A 21,272-nucleotide genomic window follows, 5' to 3' on the forward strand; every position below is an offset into this window, starting at 1 on the left:
TTTGCTCTAATTCCGGTGATCTTGCTTTTGGAAGTGATATCATCTTTGCCAGCCATGTGGTTAAAACTAAAAAAAAAAAAACCAAAAAGAAATCAAGCTTTAGCAATAGGAAACTAACATAATAAGAAGCATTCAGTGGAGGTGAAGTTTGTCTTATAATCCCAAATTTGGTACACTAACTATGTACTCTTCCTTTTTTTAGTCAAAGAGGAAATGACTTTGCAAATTTCGAGCACTTGATGAGTAATAATTTTGATGTCACCTTTTGCTTATCAGGGCACTGGATAATCTAAAATACTCCAGGCATAGACCACAGAACAGGCTCAGAAAATTAAATAGTTTTTCTTCTATTCTTAGGGTTTAATGTTGCACATGTTCCTGGTATGCATTCCAGATTGCCTAGACTCCTCTCAAAAGTGTCTGAATAAATGCAAAGTGGCTTCCAGTGTAGTTTCTTAGGTAGAGTAGAGGAAGTTAGTGTTTTGTGTGGGACAGACTGTTATTGAAATGGGAGAGTGTCCCTGAACAGAGAGGAATCAACCTTGCAGGATGAGAAACGATGGACCATTCATGATCAGTTCAGAAAATGAAATAATATTCTTCCAGCTAAGTTTTCTATAATTCAAACACTACCCATTCTTAGCCCTCGGGCACACAAGGAATAAAGCAGTCATGTATCACAGTATTGCCAAGGTTGGAAGAGACTGCAAAGATCATCAAGTCCAACCTGTCAGCACAGACCTCATGACTAGCCCATGGCACCAAGTGCCAATAAGTTGTGTGGTAAGTGGACAGAATGGGGGAAATTCACAGAAATCTCTCTTTTACTGTTGAGATTTCCTGGAAGGACAAATAATTTTAATGGCATAGAAAGTTGCCTAATACTGTGTGCATGCCAACTGTCTGGTCAAATTTGTCTTCTTCTGAGGTGATGTGTTTTCCTCAGTAATCTTGGTAATGCTAGTTACAGGCAATGACATGCCCCTTAATCCCATGCACCAGTACGTGCTGGAGGCGGCTCCAGTGGCAAGAAGCTCGGCAGAAAAGGACCTGGGTGCCCTGAGGGACAGTAAGTTGATCCTGAGGCAGAAATGTGCCTTTGTGGCAAAGAAGGCAACCAGTATCCTGGGCTGCCTCAGGAGGAATATTACCAGCAGGTGAAGGGATGTGATGCTTCCTCTTTGCATAACACTGGTAAGGCCACACCTGGAGCACTGGGTTAATTTCTGGACTTTTCAATTCAAGACATGTGGACAAATTGGGGGGTGTCCAGAGAACGGACACAAAGATGATGAAGGGACTGGAGCCTCTCCCCTATGAGGAAAGGCTGAGTTCAGCCTGGAGAAGGCTGAGTGGGGATCTTATCAATATAAATACCTGAAGGGATGTTGCAAAGGAGAGGGAATTAGATTTATTTCAGTGATGCCCCAGTGACAGATCCACAGGCAATGGGCACAGATTGAAACACAGGAGGCTCCATCTGAACATCAGGAAACACTTTTTCACTGTGAGCCTGACAAAGCATTGACACAGGTTGCCCAGAGAGGTTGTGACATGTCACTCCTTGGAGGTATTTAAAAACTGTCTGAGCATGGCCCTGGTCAGCTGGCTGTAGCTAGTCCTATTTGAGCAGTGAGTTGAACCAGATGACCTCTACAGATCACTTTCAACCTCAACTGTGTAAAGATGCCTGCTGTGCATGTTTAGGTCTTACGTGTAATGCCAAAACATTGAGCGGTTTGTAGTTCAGCAGGCTGGAATTTGGAATTGGCCAGAATAGTCTTCTGTCTTTGATATGTTATGTAAGCATACACTGCAATTCCAGATTCTCATTCTGTAAAGCTAGCCAAAATCATTCAGAAGTATCATACTTCATCTCATTTCTGTCTCTGAGACATTCACCTGTGCAAATCATATGGCTTTGGCAAATAATCTCAACACATACACGGTTGTGAGATGCTGAAAAACCCAGTTAAGACTTTGGTACTATGGGTTGCAGAACCACAGAATGCTTTAGGCAGGAAGGGACCTTTAAGGGTCATTTAAGTCTAACCCTCTCCATAGTGAGCAGATAGAAAAGGTTGCTCAGAGCCCCATCCAACCTGACCTTGAATGTTTCCAGGGATCAGCTATATACCACCTCTCTGGGCAGCCTGTTCCAGTGTTTCACCACCCTCATTGTAAAACAGTTGCTTCCTTATATCTAGTCTAAATCTACCATTTTAGTTTAAAAACACTACTCTTTGTCCTGTCACAACATGACTTGCTAATTAAGATTGTCCATATCTTTCTCACAGGCCCTCTCCAAGTACTGGAAGGCTGCAATGAGGTGGCTCCTCAGCCTGCTCTTCTCCAGGCTTAATGACCTCAACTTTCTCAGCCTGCCTTTGTAGGAGAGATGCTCCAATCCTCTGATCATTTTTGTGGCCCTCCTCTAGACCCTCCTCTGGGTCTGGTATTGGTCATTTGTGAAATGAAAAATTTAGTCTTGTTGTGCTGTTTCTGTTCACAGCAAGTATGCATCTCTCCTTCCCCTTACCCAGGGAGTAGCCAGGATCTGCTGCAGAATTGCAGGCAACGTACTCGTGGAGGACGTGGGAAGCAAGGAGAGCTGAGTGCTTGCTGGCTGTCGCAGATCTCCTTCAATGTACCTGCACAACAGGGCACTCAAACCACTGCATCACTTGTGCTTGAACCACAGCAGCTCTTATCAGACTGAAGGGAGGTTTCTGTGCTGCATGGTGCTACCCGTGCCTTCTATCTCTCTCAGGCCTCACAGGGTGTGTGTGGTCAGCTTCACTGCCTGCCTTGGCTTCTCGCAGTGTCTTGTCCAGGGAAGTGAGGGGGAGCTTTTCTGAGGCCACAGTTCTCCTTTCCTCCCTCCCCAGACAGTTTTGAGTGGTTTTGCTGGTGCTACCATGGAAACGGTGCCTGCAGTTGCAGAAGGAGGGAATGTGTGTGGCATTCAGTTGCTGCCAGGTGTGGGAAAGAGAGAGCCTACATTTCACCCAGTCCAACCTCTCACTGTGAGGAAAAATGTCAGATTTAAGATGGGGGGGGAAGAGGGGAGAACAGATACTGCTCTAAACCACAGCTCAGAAATGATGACTGGTGATAAAGCTGAACACCCTCTCTGTTCTGCACTTGGGTTTAGTGATGTACATTGTATGTGCTAGGTCTTGGACAAAATCATTGGGGTTATCAGCACTGCTAGAAGGTTCCTGCATTCATCAAACAGGGATAGAGTTTTGATTTCCGTGTTTTACATTAATAAAGGCTTGAATTTAATATCCTGATTGCAGTTATGGAACAAGCTGATTCATTCATTATTTTGACATGTATTTTTTATTTTCCCCCCTTCATTTCAATGGAAGTAACAAATGATTCCTGTATCATAGCAGTAACTCTGATATCCCTCCTGTAAGGAACATGCCTGTAGAGGTACTTCTGTCCATTTTACTCTCCATACAGTGTCCAAAGCAGTATTTTGATGGCAACTGAGTATTTTTTTAACGGAAATCTGTCCCATAATTGTTGAAGCAGCACCCTTATTTTAGCAAGGCTTGGTAATTCTGGAGTGCAGCAACCTATGGCAGAACAAGCTGTGCCAAGGGAGATTCAGGCTGGATGTTAGGAAGATATTCTTCACAGAAAGAGTGATTGGCCATTGGAGTGGGCTGCCCAGGGAGGAGGTGGAATCACCATCACAGGGAGTGTTTAAAAAAAGACTGGATGAGGCAATTAGTGCCATAGTTTAGTTGATTAGATGGTGTTGTTAGACGGTGTTGGGTTGGACTTGATGATCTCAAAGGTCTTTTCCAACCTAGTTAATTCTGTATTGTGTATGGACTGTGTGTTTGATTTCCCAGAGCCATAAACACAAATCCAATCTGGTATATGTAACTCTTGTTCCATCCTCGTACCTGATCTAGTGTGAGGTGTCCCTGCCCATGGCAGGGGGATTGGAACTAGATGATCTTTGAGGTCCCTTCCAACCGTGACAGTTCTGTGATTGTGTGATTCACTGTTTGACTTAGAAGGAGTAGTGCAAGTCTGCAAATATTTTTCTATGTTCATTTGAGGACTCAACAGCAGAACTATTTCATGTTTTATTGGAAAAAATGGCCCTGATTCTCAGTCTGGATATTTTATGGATGAAAGATCTGTTTTCATATTAAAAAATAAAATAAAGATCCTGGTTTCTGTTTTGTGGCAATAAGTTTTATTTCACTAATGAGAACAGCCTTTGTTAACAGGATGACTTGTCCCCACCCATGACTGTAATTATACGCTGAAGGGAAATTAAGAACAGAGCAAGATACTACCTCCTAATACTCAACCCCAACCTATTTCTCTGATTTCTGCAAGACAGTGAAGTTGTTATGCTTAGTAACCATTAAAAGTATGCCTGTTACATAAAGATCCATCTTCTTTCCCCTGTGTTCAGGTCTGGCTTGTATTTGCTTCCTTTGATACACCCTACTTATGTTTTGGAAGAGCTAGTGAATATGCCATGTAATATTTTGACCTCTGTCATGGCCTCACTAAGCTATCTCCTTTCCTGACCAAAGATTCCCCACTTTATTGTTCCTTGGACAGACTCAATTTCATATATCTGGTTATCCTTGGAGGCACCACATACCCTCCCTCTCTCCCCCCTCCCCCCCCCCCCTTTTTTTTTAATCTCTTTTGCCTCACTTCAGTTAGGGAGGAAAGGAACTTTGCACAGTTTTCAAGATCCTACCACACCATTAATGTATTCAGTGGCATGAGATCGTTGGTGCTTGTGTCTTGGTAGGAAAGCTAGTGATTGAATAGTAGTGACATGATGTTCCTGTGGCAACCCATGCTGCTCTTTCTAGGGTGACAGAGGCACTGACCCCCTCCAGAGCTCCTGTGGGAGGATGTGGCCATTTGGGTGAGGGATAGTGAGGGGGATCTGGTACTTCTCTCTAGAATGAGGAGGGTGGGAGCTGCAAATGTGGTATTTACTGCCTGATGGACCATGAAGCTAGCAAGCACAGGACATTCAGGCAGCACCCAGCACTTAATGCAGCATCAGGAAACTAATAGGATGTAAAGTAAGGAAGGGTGCAGGGAGAAGCAGGGATCTCATTTAGGTTAACACCTGGCTGTGTAGCTAGTGTCACTGACATCCTTTCTCTTTCTGTCACATGATCTGTCATTGAAAGAGATTCACTTTTCAAAGAAGTGCAAGGGTCCATTTGCCAATAGACTGGGAAAGAATAAATTGGACTTTAAATGGGGGTTAAGACAGAGTGGAGACAGTCAAGGCTGGAGGGGACAAGGTGAAAGCAAGTGTAGACCTGAGCTACAGGGGAAGCTACCACACTCCCCTCAGAGACAAGGAACAGATAGCAACATTATTTCAAGTGCCTGTGCATCACCTTCATGCTCCAGGGAAGTAAACAGAATAAATGGAGTTTATGGTAGGGCTGCATTGTCATTGGGATTACAGTAACTCGGGGGAGAGCTCATGTATCTGCAGTCTTGCAGTGCACAAGTTGTGATCATAAGGAAAGACAGTCTAGAGGAAAAGAAAGAGTTGTGCTATATAAAAGAACAGTTTAAATAAACAGAGTGCTTTTGGGTTTACAGAGTTTGGTTTGCAGAGTGCTTTTTGGGTCAAAATCAGAGCCACTGAGAGAGACTTCATGGTGACTGCTGCAGACTTGGATCAGGGAAAGAAGAGATGAATGAAGCCTTCTTCATTCACCTTCAAGAGGCATAAGCCCTGCAAACCCTCATTCTCAAAAGGGAATTCTGTCATCCTGTTATTTATTGAGAAACTAACACAGTGGCAGATAAGGAATTTGGGAGATTTCCAGGGTGCATTGAGGACAGCTTTCTAGTGTAGTCTGTACACGGGCCAACTAGGAATAGTGCATTTCTGCACCAAATGCTTACTAATAAAAACATGTTTGAACATACAAATGTCAACATCAGTGCTGGCTGCAGCAACTGCAGGAATGTAGAAGCCAAGGAGCTTGAGGAGGACAAATGATAAAATTAAAGTCCAGACTTCAGAAGAACAGATTTCAGCTCACTTGGGGAAGTGTTAGGAGGGATCCAGTGGGAGTCTGTCTTGGAAGACAGAGCAGCTCAGGAATTTTGGGAGATTTCCCATCTGCGTATTGAAGCACAGAGCAGTCTATCCCTGTAAGTAGGAAAAAGAGCAGGGATAATAAGAAATAAGCTGGAAAACCACCAAGCTATGAAGAGAGCTCAAATGATAAAGGGAGCACTAGAGCAGTGCAAAAGGTGGGAAACTTCCTTTAGAATAAACCTTTATTAGAATAACCTTTATTAGAATAAACCAAACCAGGTTGGAAGAGACCTTCAAGATCATCGTGTCCAACCCATCAACCAATCCAACCCACCCAAACAGCTAACCCATGGCACCAAGCACCCCATCAAGTCTCCTTCTGAACACCTCCAGTGACGGCGACTCCACCACCTCCCTGGGCAGCACATTCCATAGCGCAATCACTCTTTCTGTATAGAACTTCTTCCTAACATCCAACCTGAACCTCCCCTGGTGCAGCCTGAGACTGTGTCCTCTTGTTCTGGTACTGGGTGCCTGGGAGAAGAGACCATCATCCGCCTGTCTACAACCGCCAAAGTGGAATATAGAAATGCTGCTTCAGTGTGCAGAGATGCAATTAGAAAGGTAAAAACTCTGCTGGAGCTCAAACTAACAAGAGATAATAAGAACACTATTAAAGTTTCTGCAGATATGTTAGTAGGAAGCAGAAGTACAAGATGCAGGCATGCTGTTGAATAGGGCCAGTGAGTTTCTCACAAATGACACAGGAATGGCTAAGGCACTCCCTGCATTCCCAGGTAATGTCAGCCCCCAGAACTCTGTCAAGAAGCAACACTAAAGCAAATGGCAAACCAATGACGGTAGAGGAGGGACCATCTGTACAAATTCAATAGGTACAACGCCCTGATAGGATGCAGCTGAGAGTGTTGAGAAAGTTGGCTGATAGTGCAGAAGTATCTTGAAGGGTCATGGAATTAAGTGGAAATCCTATAGTTGAGAAGAGAAGAAACATTACAGCCATCCACAAAAAGAACAGAAAGGTAGATCCAGGAAACTACAGACCAGTCAGCCATATGTTTCTGGGAGAAAGTATGCAACTCTTAGAAGCATTTCCAGGCAACTGAAGGGCATGTGAAGTTAGGACTGATTTTGTCCATAACAATCCCTTTCTGCATATCTATAAGGAATTTCATCTCCCACTTTGTGTCCTGCTTTTTCAGTCTGTGAAAACATCCTAAAATTATCTGTTGTGAACTGTCAGCCTTGTTGTCCTGCATAATTTTGTATTGTTGCCAAACTGGGTCACCCTATTGTTCACTCCTTCTGTAAAGTCATTTTCATATATGTATATATATATATATATATATATATATATATATAACACTGTGGAACACAGAACCAGAACTTCACTAGTAGACACCTTCAACTATGAGAAGTTGCCACCTGTTTCTAGTCTTGACCTGTGCTACCTATAGAGCACCTACCTATAGAGAAATCTTTGGATAAGTAGTTCATGTTTATGTCAGTGTTGAATACTTCTGTTCCATCTTATAGGCACCACTCATTTGCCTAATATGACTGTTTTGCTGTGCTGTTATCTCACAGATCTCTGTGGAAACTGGCATTGTATTTGTTGTCTTTCAGTTCTCAGGTACAACACCCGTTCTAAGCTGTCCATTTTTTAGCTCCTTTAGAACTCTTGGGTGATTACCACCTGGCCTCCCAATTTGTTACTGTTTGCTTTGTCAGTTTGTTTCACAACCTATTATACGGACACTTCAATTTTAAGCAGACCCTCTGATAACACTCCCTCAGTGAGTATTTACCATGGGAATTTCCCATAAAATAGCAAAAACCTTTCTGAAGGATTCATTTAGTTTCTCTTCAATGAACCCTTTTATATCCTGATCACCCAGTGGCTCTACAGACTTTCCAGGCAGCTTCTTGCTCCTGCATTTGAAGAACGATTCGCTTACTTCAATGCCTTTGGCTGTTTGACCCTTAGAATCCTATTCTGCTGTCTTGTGTTTTATATTTAACTTGCCAGCATTTATGGTCCTTTATTTTCTTCATTTTAAAATTATTTCACCAATTTGTTTCCTTTGCTTTTCTAATTCTGCTATCTTCTTAGCGATACATCTTAAGCTTTTCTTGACACAGTGTTGGCTCTGTGCTTTCAATATAGGGGCATCAGATAGATTCCATACTGCCTGTGAGGATTTAACTCTTAGCTTTAAACAAGCTTTTGAATTTTGTGTTACATATTTTCTCTTTGCATGGCTCATAACTGGCAGATTTTCTGCCTTCTATAGGAATATTGGATCTGAGTACAGAATGATCACTTAAAGAGTGGTTTTGCAGCTGCAAGGTGTCAGATCATCTTTTGTGCATTACCTGAGACCAAATCTTGTATTATTAGGAGAATAAGATCATAATGGTAATTCTTAAAACTCGCATTTTCATTACTAATGGCTTCTCCCTTTCATAAGTAATAATATGAATTTGATGATGAATTTTCTGTGCTTTTTCTGCAGGGTAGCCAGAAAAAAGAATGAATTGCCTAATTATTTTATTAGTTTTCTTCTTTGTAATAAAAGATGTAATAAAACAGGAAAGACTCGGAAGCATAGTTTGGTTTATTAAAGTTAACTGCTACTGCCAGAGAATCATCTAGCAGGGAAAATGTGAAAATCTCGAGGGTTTTGCAGTCCTTTTGTTCAAGGTTTTTAGCCCATGTTGTTTGAAAACCTGTCTTTTTCCTTAATACCTAATAGTAGGAGAAATAAGTGAATTACTTGACTAGTCAATGTACTGGCTGCTAGAATACTGGAAGGTTTGGTTTGCAAACATTGATGTATCTGTGTTGAATTTCCTTACCATTTCATTGTAATCCTTTATTTATTTGAAAGTCCATCCACATTCAGTGTAGCAAACTGAATCTTGGAAGTCTGCAGAAAACCAGGCTTCCATGTTTTTAGTTATGGGACAAGAAAAAATGAAATCCTATAGATATTAATTTGCATGTATCAGTTTGCCCCCCCAAAAAATCCCCCAAAGCCCATCTTGCTTTGTTAGATGACCTTTGAATCCCTTTCTAACATGCTAATGACTAGGTTTTTAATAGCTACCCATGGCAGTCTTCAGATCTACTATCCTAATTTATTTAGAGATTCAAGGATAATTGTAAATTATGGAGTCTGTTCTTGGATATGCAGCACTGAAATTCTATGTTTGGATTGAGAAATCAATTTGTCTTACAAGGCAAGGAAAATCAAAAGAGAAAATTGTTCACCAGAATAATTTCTCCAGTGGAAGCAGGAGAAGGGGAAAGGACTAAAGGTCTCTAAGCATTCTGTAGAAGTGTAAAGCGAATGATTTATAACATTGACTCTCCATCTGTATGCAGTGTCTAAGATGACGTGCATCTTCAAAAGTCTGGAAGGGAGAACTAGTTTAGAGACACATAAATAGAGCACTGGAGAACTCCATGAATAAAATGCTCAGAAGACTTCAGATCTCTAAACATGTAGACAGATTGCACAGGAAGTGTCATGTGTTACTGATATCTACATATGTTGGTGTGTATACTGACACCTCTGCAGCTATTGCTGGCATTTGGTATAATGCCAATCAGACCAGAGATCAGATCAAAGAAGAAAGGGAGACTAGAAGCTTAGTATGTTGTCAGAATCAAAAAAGGTTTTCTTAGTGCTTCAATGTCTGGAGCAGTTTTTAAAGTTTCACTTTTTGAAACTACATTTCATTTTCTGAACTTCTGCATGTTTTTAAACCATATAAATACTTTTTACATCATCATAAACCATCATCCAGCTCTTTTCAGAACAGAATTACCCTACAGTTCTGTATTGGAAAATCAAGGTAAAAGCCATCAGTCCACAGTTCTGTCTGCCATATTAAGAATTACTGAACATGCAAAGTCAGGCTCTAAAAAACACTGTGTATAAGGAATTACCCCTTTTTTTACTCCATTGACACACAGCATATCTTATTGCCTGGAAAATGGAGAACTAAATGAGAATGACAAGCTTGGGACAGTGTAACACCTACGAGTTATGGTCTGCTACTAAACTGTAGTTTTTTCTCTCACTTTTTTCATGGAGAAAATCCACCATGTCTGAGGTTTTTTGGCACTCCCAAATTGAGCTTTACAATTAATAACAATAAGCCTTAAAGCAAGTCAAAGCCAATGAGTTAGAAAGTAAATTTATTTCACATCACCCTTAATTTGCCACTGCAGAGGGTGGAAATGCAAAATAAAGGTTTTAGTAGTTCTAAAATTTTAGTTTAGTAGTAGGAAAAGTTGTAGTAGCTCTAATTATATCCTAACACTCCAAGGCTTTTATTTATACTTTATTACTTTGGGGATTGAGGTAGTCTGTATGGATGGAGGTGGAATAGTGCAGCAATCATGGTGGATGATTAAACCATTTGAGAGTGTTGGTAAGGGACGCAAAAAACAGTGAGGAGGAGAAGGAAGGAGTGAGCTAAAATACTAAAGCTGAATACAAAATGGAGAGAAGAAAGAAAAAAGGATAAAAAAGGAACAGGCAATTTGTAACAGAAAAAATGGAGATAATGTTAATAACTTTGGTGATTGTGCTGGAGAAGAAATAATACCGTTTCTCTAGGAACAGAAGTCCAGGCAGTTGGGCAGTGTGCCTTCAGAGAGCAAAGTTTGTCTGTAACTCACAAAGGGTAGGGCAGTATGCCTGGAGAGCTGAAACACAATGCAGTTGTGACCTCATTTATATCAGGGTGCTAAAAATAGAAAATAAAATAGGGTCTGTCTTATGTAATAGTTTGTAAAGGCATGAAAGGAACTTCTCTGAAATAATCTTACATGAATAAAAATAATAGTTTATTTTCAAACACCATTATCAGCCAGGCTATTTCTTTACCCCATAAGTAATCTGTATGCACAATAGCTGAATTGCCATGCTAATCTCCTGTAAAGAAGCATGGATAGCTAAAATCCTCAAATCAGGTGAGGGAATAAGCTAGAGAAGTACAGGTTCAGGCTGATAAATACTAGCACATACATCAAGTCCAATGTGTCTTTATGTAAGCATGATGATGATCATACAGTTTGATAACCACTGATATCTAATCCATAATGCAGATTAGCATAAAGTCTTGGAAGAAAATTCTAGAACTCAGCAGTTGTAAGACTAGGTTAAAAGTGACCTCTGGAAGTCTACTTCAGGCAGATCTAGCTTCAATTTTAGATCAGATGTGCAGCCAACTTTCAATATCTTCAAGGATAGAAAATCTACAACCTATCTGGGTAGCCTGTTCCAGTGTTCAACCACCCTTGATGTGTTGTTTGGGTTTGTTTGGGGGTTTTTTTAGTATGTTTGTTGGCTTTTTCCTTGTATCTATCAGAATTTACCTCATTGCAGGTTGTGACTGTTGCTTTTGTCTATTTGCTGTGGACCACAGACAAGAGCCTGGGGATATCTTCACTGTAATTCCCCATTAAGAAGTAAAAGTCTCCCTAGCCCTTCTCTTGTGCATGCTAAACAGACCAGATTCCTTCAGCTTCTTGTACAGCATCCATTTCACTCTTCCGATCTTCTTTGTGGCTCTCTGGCAGTCTTGCTTCAAAATCTTGTCATATCTCTTGTGAGGGCCTGCACCCAGGCACTGTGCTTGAGTTAGAGCTTCAGGAGTTACAGCTTCAGGAGTACCAGATGAAAGGGAATAATCATTCCTTGTTCTGCTAGCAGCTCCCTTGTCGGTACAGTAAAGTAAGTGCTTGGCCATCACTATGACAGGAATGCACTGATGAGTCACAGCTTCTTGTCCACCAACTCCCAAAGTCCTTTCAGAGGAGATGCTTTACTGTTACATGGGATTCCATCCTCCATGCAAGACTTTTCACCTTTCTTGAGCTTCATGACACCTTCACTGGCCTGTTCCTTCAACTTGTCAAGGTTCCTCTGAATGGTACTCCTGCCCTCAATAAATGGAGTCCTTCACATTGATGTCACCTGGTTAGAAGTGCAGTCATAGCTATTAACAGATCACTGGGGGGGTTTATCTCTTTTTTTTTTGACCTCCAGTAAGATCCTGCAGCAACATATCCACCACTGTGGTATTTGATGCTTGAATTTTTGGGGGCAGCAGAGGGTAGAGAAAACATAAATCTCAGACAGAAAAGGCAATTATGACTCATGAATTGAGTTGAATCTGCTGATGTTATTCATACCATGCTCCAGTCATGCCATATTCAAAAATGAAAGTACTGGCTAGAGCAAAGTATTATGGGGCTTGAAGTTCAGATTGTAAGGTGGGAGGCTTCCTGTTCCAGTTGTTGCTTCTAGGTTCCAGGTCCTTGGGTACAGGGTTTTTTCCCGCTGTAAGGGCAGTGGGACAAAGAGGGATGGATGGAGCCTGAGTTTTCTGGCTCAGGCTTTGACTCACTTGCTTCTGCTTGCTGCTGCTTTGCAATGTGCTTTCTCTGCAAATAGGCTAAGGGAATCATGCTTATTTTGCTCATTAAACTGTATTCTTACCTCACTTTTTTTCCTTAGTGTCTCAATCCTGAGTTTTTGTTACTTTTCCCTCACTTCTGTGTTGGGAAAATAGAAATACACAGGTAAACCTGCTGGTTCAGTTTGACCCACTTTGTTCTGATTTAAACCATTACAGTGTCCAATTGCAGCCTAAGGAATCTGAGTTTTTTGCAAAACTCCTCATGTGGTGGACAAATACCACCAAAGTGCTTCAGGCCCTAACAGATACATACTCTTTTTATTGCTACAAAACAATTTGATAAAGTGACCCTGAAGTTCCTGCCTTTCCAAGGTATTCTCTTGAGTGATTACTCTGGATTATTCTCATCATTATCTCTGATTTTTCTGTTGGCTTCTCACCCCCACATCCTTTCTGGTGCTAAGGTCTGTAAGAGTGGTCACCTCATGCTGCAGTGCTTTTGCATTTATGCTTGCTTAGGTATTGTTGTTCGTTATAGCACAGTCCGGGAAGCTGCACTTGACATGGTATTAATGAAATTAATTTTGATGTTGTGATGTAGTTTCTGCAGTTCTTCATTCTGCAATTGTCTTGACAACAGATTTGCATAATCAGTCAGTAGGAATTTGGGTTTAATTTTGGCGTTCCCGTTAGCTTAATTCAGAAAAATAACAGAAGGTTGTGAAGATCACATGGCATGAACTGGTGAAGATGATTATATACAGAACAAATAAGACAAATGATGGAATCATGTTCAGTGCTTATTGTTATAAAATGGAAGCAAATACTCTTTCTGGTTTCTGTCATGTGCTGTAACAGCTGTGTGAAATCTAAGCATATGGATTTATTCAAATATTAGTCACTCTCACTGCTTCCCAAACAAAGAAAAGGAAGCTTATTAATTTGTTTTCTGTCTGGGATTCTTGATACGGAGGATGGCAGACTCTCCCAACTCAATTCTTCTTTCATGCCAAAGGCAACTCTGTGGGCCTGCACCTGCGTGTCACATGAGGGACTACCTAAGGCAGTTAATGTTGAGTATAAGTCTGAAGTAACAGTTGTTTGGATCTGCTCCTTCACATATCCCACCTCCTTCACCTTCGGTTTCCTTCCTTGCATCCCTAACCTCTGATGGCTCCTGGCAGAAGACAATAAAGTGAGAAATAGCAGCAATTGAACCGAGCTAATAATACAGTTACTATTCACGTATTCTGTCAATTTCCATGCACTAGGAACCCAAGATTATTATTTTCTTAAGTGATTCAGCACATCTCTGCTTCCTGCTTGTGGAGGAGCATACAACTGTCCTTTTCAAGTCATCTCTGCAGGACGGGACTTCAATATTATGGGCACTGAAATTAGCAAACAGTAATTTCTATGTCTGAAGAGCAGTGTTTTCAATAAAGGGCCATTTTTTGAGAGAGAGAGATTTCTCATCTGCTTTACCTGGGGTGGTGGGAAGTAAAACTGGCTGGACGAAATCATATGCCAAGTGTCCAAATGTGCATTGATAAACATTATCATGAACGAACAAAGGAACTTCAAAATTGCAGTGGAACAGAATAGCTGTTAAAGCTTTTTTATTTTGAACATCAACTTTATGTTCTGGTTTGTTTATTGTTTTATACCATCAACGTTTCTCATGGCTCATGCTTTGATTTAAGCACGTTAACAGAGCAGACACTATACAACATTGATTTTATGTTCTTTAAACTTTAGTAACATTTCTGTTACAATCCTTTCTGCAGTATGGATGTTATTTTATGCAAACAAGGCCAGGATTTGAATACAAACGCTTGGAAAGTTGATCAATGGTCTCTTCAGTTTTCAAGCATTTGTTTCCACTAGGTGAGAGACAAATATTCTCCTTGAAGTAGGCATGTCTGAGTTAGGTGATTATTATTAGGCAATATCTAATAGCCCTGTCCACAGACCACAATGTAAAAGACATTTCCGAGTACTGCAGAAACATGCAGAGTATGTTAGTAACTGTGATTACTGATGCACTGTCAACATTCAGTAAGAAGTGAAATTTTGCTCTTTACATCAGTCTGACTCTTGATCATATTCTTGTACTATGAATACTCTTGCTAGGAATAATGGTTACAGAATTATTAGACTTTGTCATATAGTCAGTGGCCATTTAAGTATACATAGAATCATAGAATGGGTTTTGGTTGGAAAAACCCTCCAAATTCATAGGGTCCAGCCATTGACCCAACACCACTGTGGCCATTAAACCACATCCCAAAGGCACCAGAATTTCCATGTAAACAAGAGAAAAAAAACCATTTTCACTGTGAAGGTAACAGAACACTGGAACAGGCTGCCCAGAGGCAATGTGGAGTCTCCTTCTCTGGTGATATTCAAGACCTGCCTGGATGCGTGCCTGTGTGATCTGGTATGGGTGATCCTGCTCTACACTAGATGGTCTTTCACAGTCTCTTCCAACTCTTAACATTCCATGATTCTGTGGTTCTCAAAATATTTCTCTTTCAGCCTTCCCCAAACTTGAAGAAAAGGAAGATTTTACTTGGATGAGTTTTGTTGCTTTGTTTTCTCTCTCTCACAATTATATAAATCTAGTCTTGTGTGTGTAAAACCAAGAACTCTTTATAAGTACAATTGGAGGCTCTGGATAAATCTTATCTGGTGAGGTATATTTGGCTTCCTTGACAGAGTAAGAGGAGATGCATGCAATTACAATAGACTTCAACATGACTTTTTGTCAAAAACTACTTGAGTTTCCCTTCTGCATATCATTATATGCTGAAATTAAGCTGTTCAGTTCATAACAAAACACCTTCCATTTATTTTTGTTCACTGGTGTGTACTGTTATAGTTGTCTTTTTAAGTACAAAAGCTTTTGTCATGGCATGATCATCTGTGGAACTTCGTATCTTTTTTTAAGTAACACAAAACGTTCTCACGTTGATGCTTAGATCAGCTTTTTAAGACCACTAAGAGGTCTACCTGAGCTGTGAATGATTTTGATGTATACCTAGATAGCTTAATGTGTTTGAAAATTCCGTTCTTGATAAACTTGCTCATTCTATAACATATATCATTAGAGTGAAGGAAGGAAAAAGGAGGTATTACCACAAAAATCTCAACTAAGAATGTATTTAAAGGGGAAAACCCCCTGAGTTTCCTCTTTGATATTATACTAACAGTGCTCACACAAATTATAATTTTATGTACTGAAATTCCTTCTTAATCTCAAGAGGAGTCAGACCAAATGAATTAATGTTTTTTTTAGGAGCTGCAGTTTGAGAGACTGACTCGAGAACTCGAGGCTGAGCGTCAGATTGTCGCTAGCCAGCTGGAGAGATGTAAGCTTGGATCGGAAACTGGAAGCATGAGCAGCATTAGGTAAAGTGCAAATTGTTAATTTCTTTGTAATAGAATGAATTTTATGTTTGTTATTAATTACTGCTGAGAAGAAGATTGATTGTCTTCTAAAAATTTATACACCAAGGAGCATGAGGTTTTAGTAGAGTATTAAAACTTGCATTTTGATCTGCTTTTGAAAATCACAAGAAGAGATTTCATTTCATGTGGTTTGATATCTGGTTTGTTCAGTAACAAAACAGTTACTTTTGTGTTTTATTCATTTGCTGTAGTCTGAATGGGTTAACAGCAAAACTACTTTTTCAAGTACCAATACAGCTGTAATTTCCAGCCAGGGCTTTTTAGCTTCATATTTGCAGGAAGATACTGGTAAGTTTTGTGAACCTGTTTTATCATAATTTCATCATTCAGGGTATTAAAAGATCTAGAATTATTAAAGCTCTGCTGACCTGACATCAAAATATAATGATAAGATTTGAGTCAGTCTCCTTTTTTAAGCTTTGACTTCAGTTTAAGAAATAGTTCTGGTACTTGTTTGGATGATGGTGAGATTATTTATGAAGGTCTAACAAAAGCTGGCCTCTTCATTGGTTTGGTATAAGTAAAGAGTTTGTAGTTTTGATCAACTTAATGTTAATTTATTTGTTTTCTCAGGTAAATCTAATAAATTAAAGATGGTAATATCTTGAATTTCAGTGATCAAGCAAAATAAATATTGTATGGACTATCTTCTGTTTTTATCAACGGAAATACTAAGTGCGATGTCTTAGTACGTAAGATTAGATGTGACATGCCAAGCTTAGTGCCACATTCTGTGTGATACTACTTTAAAAAATTACAAGAAATATCTATCACTACCAGTCATGGATTGCTTTTCATGGTAAGTGGGAGATAATTATTCATTAGAATGTCAACTATGCAACAGAAATACTGAATGTAGCAGTTCAATCAAAATGTCAGAAGAATATTCCACTAATTCAGCAGAAGCTGTACATGATATTGACTTAAATATTCCTAATAAATCAAGTGAGAATTAACTCCCTAAGTTAAAATCTTACTTGATTCTGCATAATCTTCCCCACCAACTAGGCTTATATTAACATTAGAGAAACTACATTATGTAGAATTATTTAAGCACAGAGTAGGTAACTCTTGGCAATGCAGTGCAGTACTATATTTACACCTTAAGTGCACTTGCCCAGCACTTTACATTTTAAGTGTGGTCTGAGCACTTTTCAATAAAGCTATCTGAGCTATATTTGAATAATGAAACTGTGTTTGAATAGTGCTATTATTTTAGAATTATTCCAGCTAGTAATATAGAGATTGGGAAATTTCATGTTTGAAAGGAATTCTTTTCTTTGTAAACTTCTTTACTAGTGGTAAAGTTACAGATCTGAATCAGGAGTGGTATCAAGGTCACTCAGCTGTTTCTTAAGAGATTCCAGTTATTTCAGAAGTTCAATATTTTGACTATTAATCTCTCTGTAGAGTAAACTAGTACCTAGAATAAATGAGGAGATTTAATGCAAATTTTCCCCAGAAGTTTGAAGACAAATGCTAGTTTGGGTGTTCGGCTGACTTTCCTGTGCTCATTGAGATAGGAGAATGTTCCTTTGACATGATACAGTGTGGCAAAGACTAGGAAGATAAAGACTTAAGAGGTGGAATGAGACATGTTAATAAAAAGAATATCTAGCTGCTTTAACTCTTCTGGAGTCTGTAGGGGCAGACAATGCTTGCTTAAAAATACTTTTTTTTAATAGATAAACCCCACTGTGAAGCTAAGTTTTTAGACACAGATGCTTTTAGAACAAGGCAAGTTGTTTTGTGGCAATAGTAAATGCTTTTAAAAGAAGTTTCTTAATGATAAAGGGTAATGTGAAGATTTTGCTATCTTTGTCTTATCATATACTGAATAATTAATAAACTGGTTTCAACATTGTTTTCTGGCAGAACACAAACTATCAGAACTTACAGCTGTTATTACTAAGGTTTTATTGATAAAGAGCGTTTTAAAACCAACTTGAAATCAATTGCATATATTTTAAACACACTCATCATTCAATTTGAAATCCTACCTGTAAGTCTCCAGTAGAAGTGAATAGGCATCCTTCAGTTATGTCACTATTGTCTGATGACATGTAGGTTTATTATTCAGATGATTTTCCTTACCAGGGAATAATCAAACTGGACTGATTGTAATCAGCATATTTTAATACAGGAAAGTTACATTTATTTTAGATCTAATTCCTCTTCTGGCTGATTTAAATTAATTCACTCAAAATATCAAAAAGGAATTTGTCTTGTTAAAGTTTGTTACCTATTTCTATAAGTACCCAAGTGTCTAAAATTAGTACATGGAGCAGTTATCCATATTTACAGTTTTAGTCAGGCATACAGAGGTATTTTCTACCATACTGTGGTCTAGCATATTTATCAATACAGACTGGGGGACGAGGTGATAGAAACCAGCCCTGTTGAAAAGGACTTGGGGGTGCTGATGGATGGGGAGCTGGCATGAGCAGGCAGTGTGCACTTGCATCCCAGAAAGCAAATTGCATCCTGGACTGCATCAAAAGATGCGTGGTCAGCAGATCGAGTGAGGTGATTCTAGCACTTTGCTTTGCTCTGCTCTGTTGAGACCTCGGCTGGAGTACTGGATCCAGGTCTGGAGCCCTCAGTACAGGAAGGACATGGACCTGATGGAACATGTCCAGAGGAGGGCCATGAAAATGATCAGGGGGTTGGAGCACCTCTGCTGTGAAGACAAGCTGAGAGATCTGGGATTGTTCAGCTTGGAGAAAGGAAGGCTCCAAGGAGACCTAACAGCCCTCCAGTACCTGAAGGGGGCCTACAAGGGGGATGGAAAGAAACTGTTTACAAAGGCTTGTAGTGATAGGACAAGGGGCAATGGCTTCAAATTAGAATAGATTTAGATTGGATGTTAGGAGCAAGTTCTTTACCATAAGGGTAGTGGAACACTGGAACAGGTTGTCTGGGGAGGTTGTTGAGGCCCCATCCCTGGAGATATTCAAGGCGAGGCTCGACAGAGCTCTGGGCAACCTGATCTATTTGAGGATGCCCCTGCTTAATGCAGAGGGGGTTAGACTAAATGACCTTTGGAGGACCTTTCCAATGCAGACCATTCTATGATACTATGATTCAAAAGCAGCTACAGATAGACCTAGTAAGTACTTACAGCACGCTTTGTTTTGGCAATGCTGGGAAAGTTGATCTCAGCTTGACCTCTTTGGGATAGTAATTTCATGGAGTCTTCCAGCATATTTTAAGACTGTGCCCTCAAAACCAGGATTTTAGGAATATACTAAAGGCTTGATATTTCTGGCTTCAGTGTTGCTTTTTGTACTCATTGTGTATTTCTGACATTTGGCCCATAAGGAGTTGTGTATACATCTGTACTGTGTAGCTCCATGTGGCAGTTCAATTTTCAATCCTTAAGGAGTTCTATATAACCTTTCCTTGTCACAGAAATCGGGATCTAGAAAGCAATGTGATGGTGAATTTGTACAGCACAGCGCGACTCTGCACGGAATTATACAGCCTAGATCCATAACAGGAATCATCATGTCTTACAGTGCTATAGCTCCATAGCTTAGATCGATCAAGCCTGGTGAGAGGCAGGATTAAGTAGCCAGAAGGGAACTGGCAACTTCAGAGATACAGAGTGCTCACTCTGCACTGTAGTTTGCCTGTAGCTGTGCACTTTGCTCAGAAGAGCTTGGATTAGTCAGGACTGACTGCTGTATCTAAAGCTCTCATTACAACATGTCTTGCTCAACTGAAGGGATACAGTTGCTGAGTTCTTACATGGGACCACTTGCTAACCTTGAAGAATTGATTGTAGGCATGTGAGGAAACACCACAGCTTCAACAGAGTTCACAATTTCTGTGCTTACCTGTCTCATAGCTGTGTCTCATCAGAGTGCCCCAAGTAAATTTTTTTTGCCATATCCTTGATTGGTAATAAATTTTAGAGGGTTAGAGGACTACCTTTCCTAGGAATTGTACCGGGAGGACTTGAGCGGCTCCTCTTTAGGAACAGGTCCTTGGCTGTGAATCAAAGGTAAATTAATGGGTTCTGATTAGGCTGAATAAAATGCTTAGTCCATGAAGCGGGACAAAACTTAGGGAACTCTTCCATGCCAGTTTCCCTGTTGGCAAACTGAGCAGTTTACTGCTCAGCCTGCAAAGTATAAATACTTCATCACACACTGCATAAGGAGCCAAATCATGTTCTATACTGTTCCATCCCTCTGGTTGAAGTGCTTATTCCTTCTGGGCCAGATCCACCAATCTGTCACTCTGTTTAATACAGAAAGCATTTAGATACCTGTATCCTTGAGGTCTTCAATCTGTGACAATGTTAAGCACCTATTAGTGCATTTAAAATTTATGAATTTCCCATGACCATGTCCTGTGGCTCCTCAAAACAGAAGCTGATGTGGTTTTTACCTTCCAGCGATGAAAACAAAATCAATGAGGCATTTGAAGACTAAACTACATGTTTTTATGCTTTATTTTGAAAGAATTCCAGCAGAATAGTATCACAGAATGGAAAGACTGATAAAGCAAGAAAATTAATTATGTGCATATTCACATTACATATATGGAATCTGTGTCTTTACAAACAAATATCCTTTGGACTTCATTGAAGAACTATGCTTACTGGTTAGTCAATCCTTAAAACTTTGAGTTTCTGCCTCACATTCCTTATCACTGTTTTATGTGAGCAGCTTATATTTGTTTACCTGGTTTTTGATGGAGCCTCACTGTTTGAACTTGGAAATGCAATTTAAGCATAGTCTACTCTTTTTCTTTGAACATGGAATTTGCAAATTGGTCAGGCAATTGAATATTTCTCATCTGAGTTGCAGCTCACCACTGGAATTAGTAAAAGAAATTTGCCATTTGATTTTGAAAGTCTCCTGGACAGACTGGTAGTTGTGCATGAGTTTCCTAAGCAACATAAATATAAATAAATAAATAGATAAATAAATAAAGAAAGAATCTGTATCTTACAGGTAGCAAAAATACGATCAGAGCCATTTTTAAATGTGCTTGTAAAAATTAAGTTATTTTTCTTGGAAATGCATATGTTGTTTACACCTTATTACTGGGGAAACTGATGTTTTTCTTAGGAGGATGCAGTTTTTGTGAATTGCCTGAATCTAGCAGGTCTAGCTGATAAACCCGTAAGATCCTTCATTTCCAGAACACTGAAGAAGTAAGTGAAGGACACTGTGATGTAGGTAGACAATTTCTCCTGTGTTGGTCAAGTAAATAAAACTGCAGGTATAAATTTTTCATGTACAGTTGTGGGTTTTGTATCTAATTT

General features: G+C 39.8%; 1 protein-coding gene across 9 annotated transcripts in view; it reads left to right on the forward strand.

The window, feature by feature from the left end:
- The window catches only part of CTNND2 (catenin delta 2), a 587,661-nt gene that overhangs the window by 200,862 nt on the left and 365,527 nt on the right, over nt 1–21,272 (forward strand). For all 9 annotated transcript variants that reach the window (XR_010990241.1, XM_068161999.1, XM_068162005.1 and 6 more), the window contains one exon: nt 15,822–15,934. Coding sequence is in view for 8 of the 9 variants with exons in the window: in XM_068161999.1 (XP_068018100.1) it covers nt 15,822–15,934 (113 nt within the window). In the remaining variant the exon portion in view is untranslated. The remainder of the gene's footprint in view (nt 1–15,821; nt 15,935–21,272) is intronic.

Source organism: Melanerpes formicivorus, unplaced genomic scaffold (assembly GCF_026170545.1).
Source record: "Melanerpes formicivorus ecotype bairdi unplaced genomic scaffold, bMelFor1.0.p_v2 SCAF_61, whole genome shotgun sequence".
Taxonomy (NCBI): domain Eukaryota; kingdom Metazoa; phylum Chordata; class Aves; order Piciformes; family Picidae; genus Melanerpes; species Melanerpes formicivorus.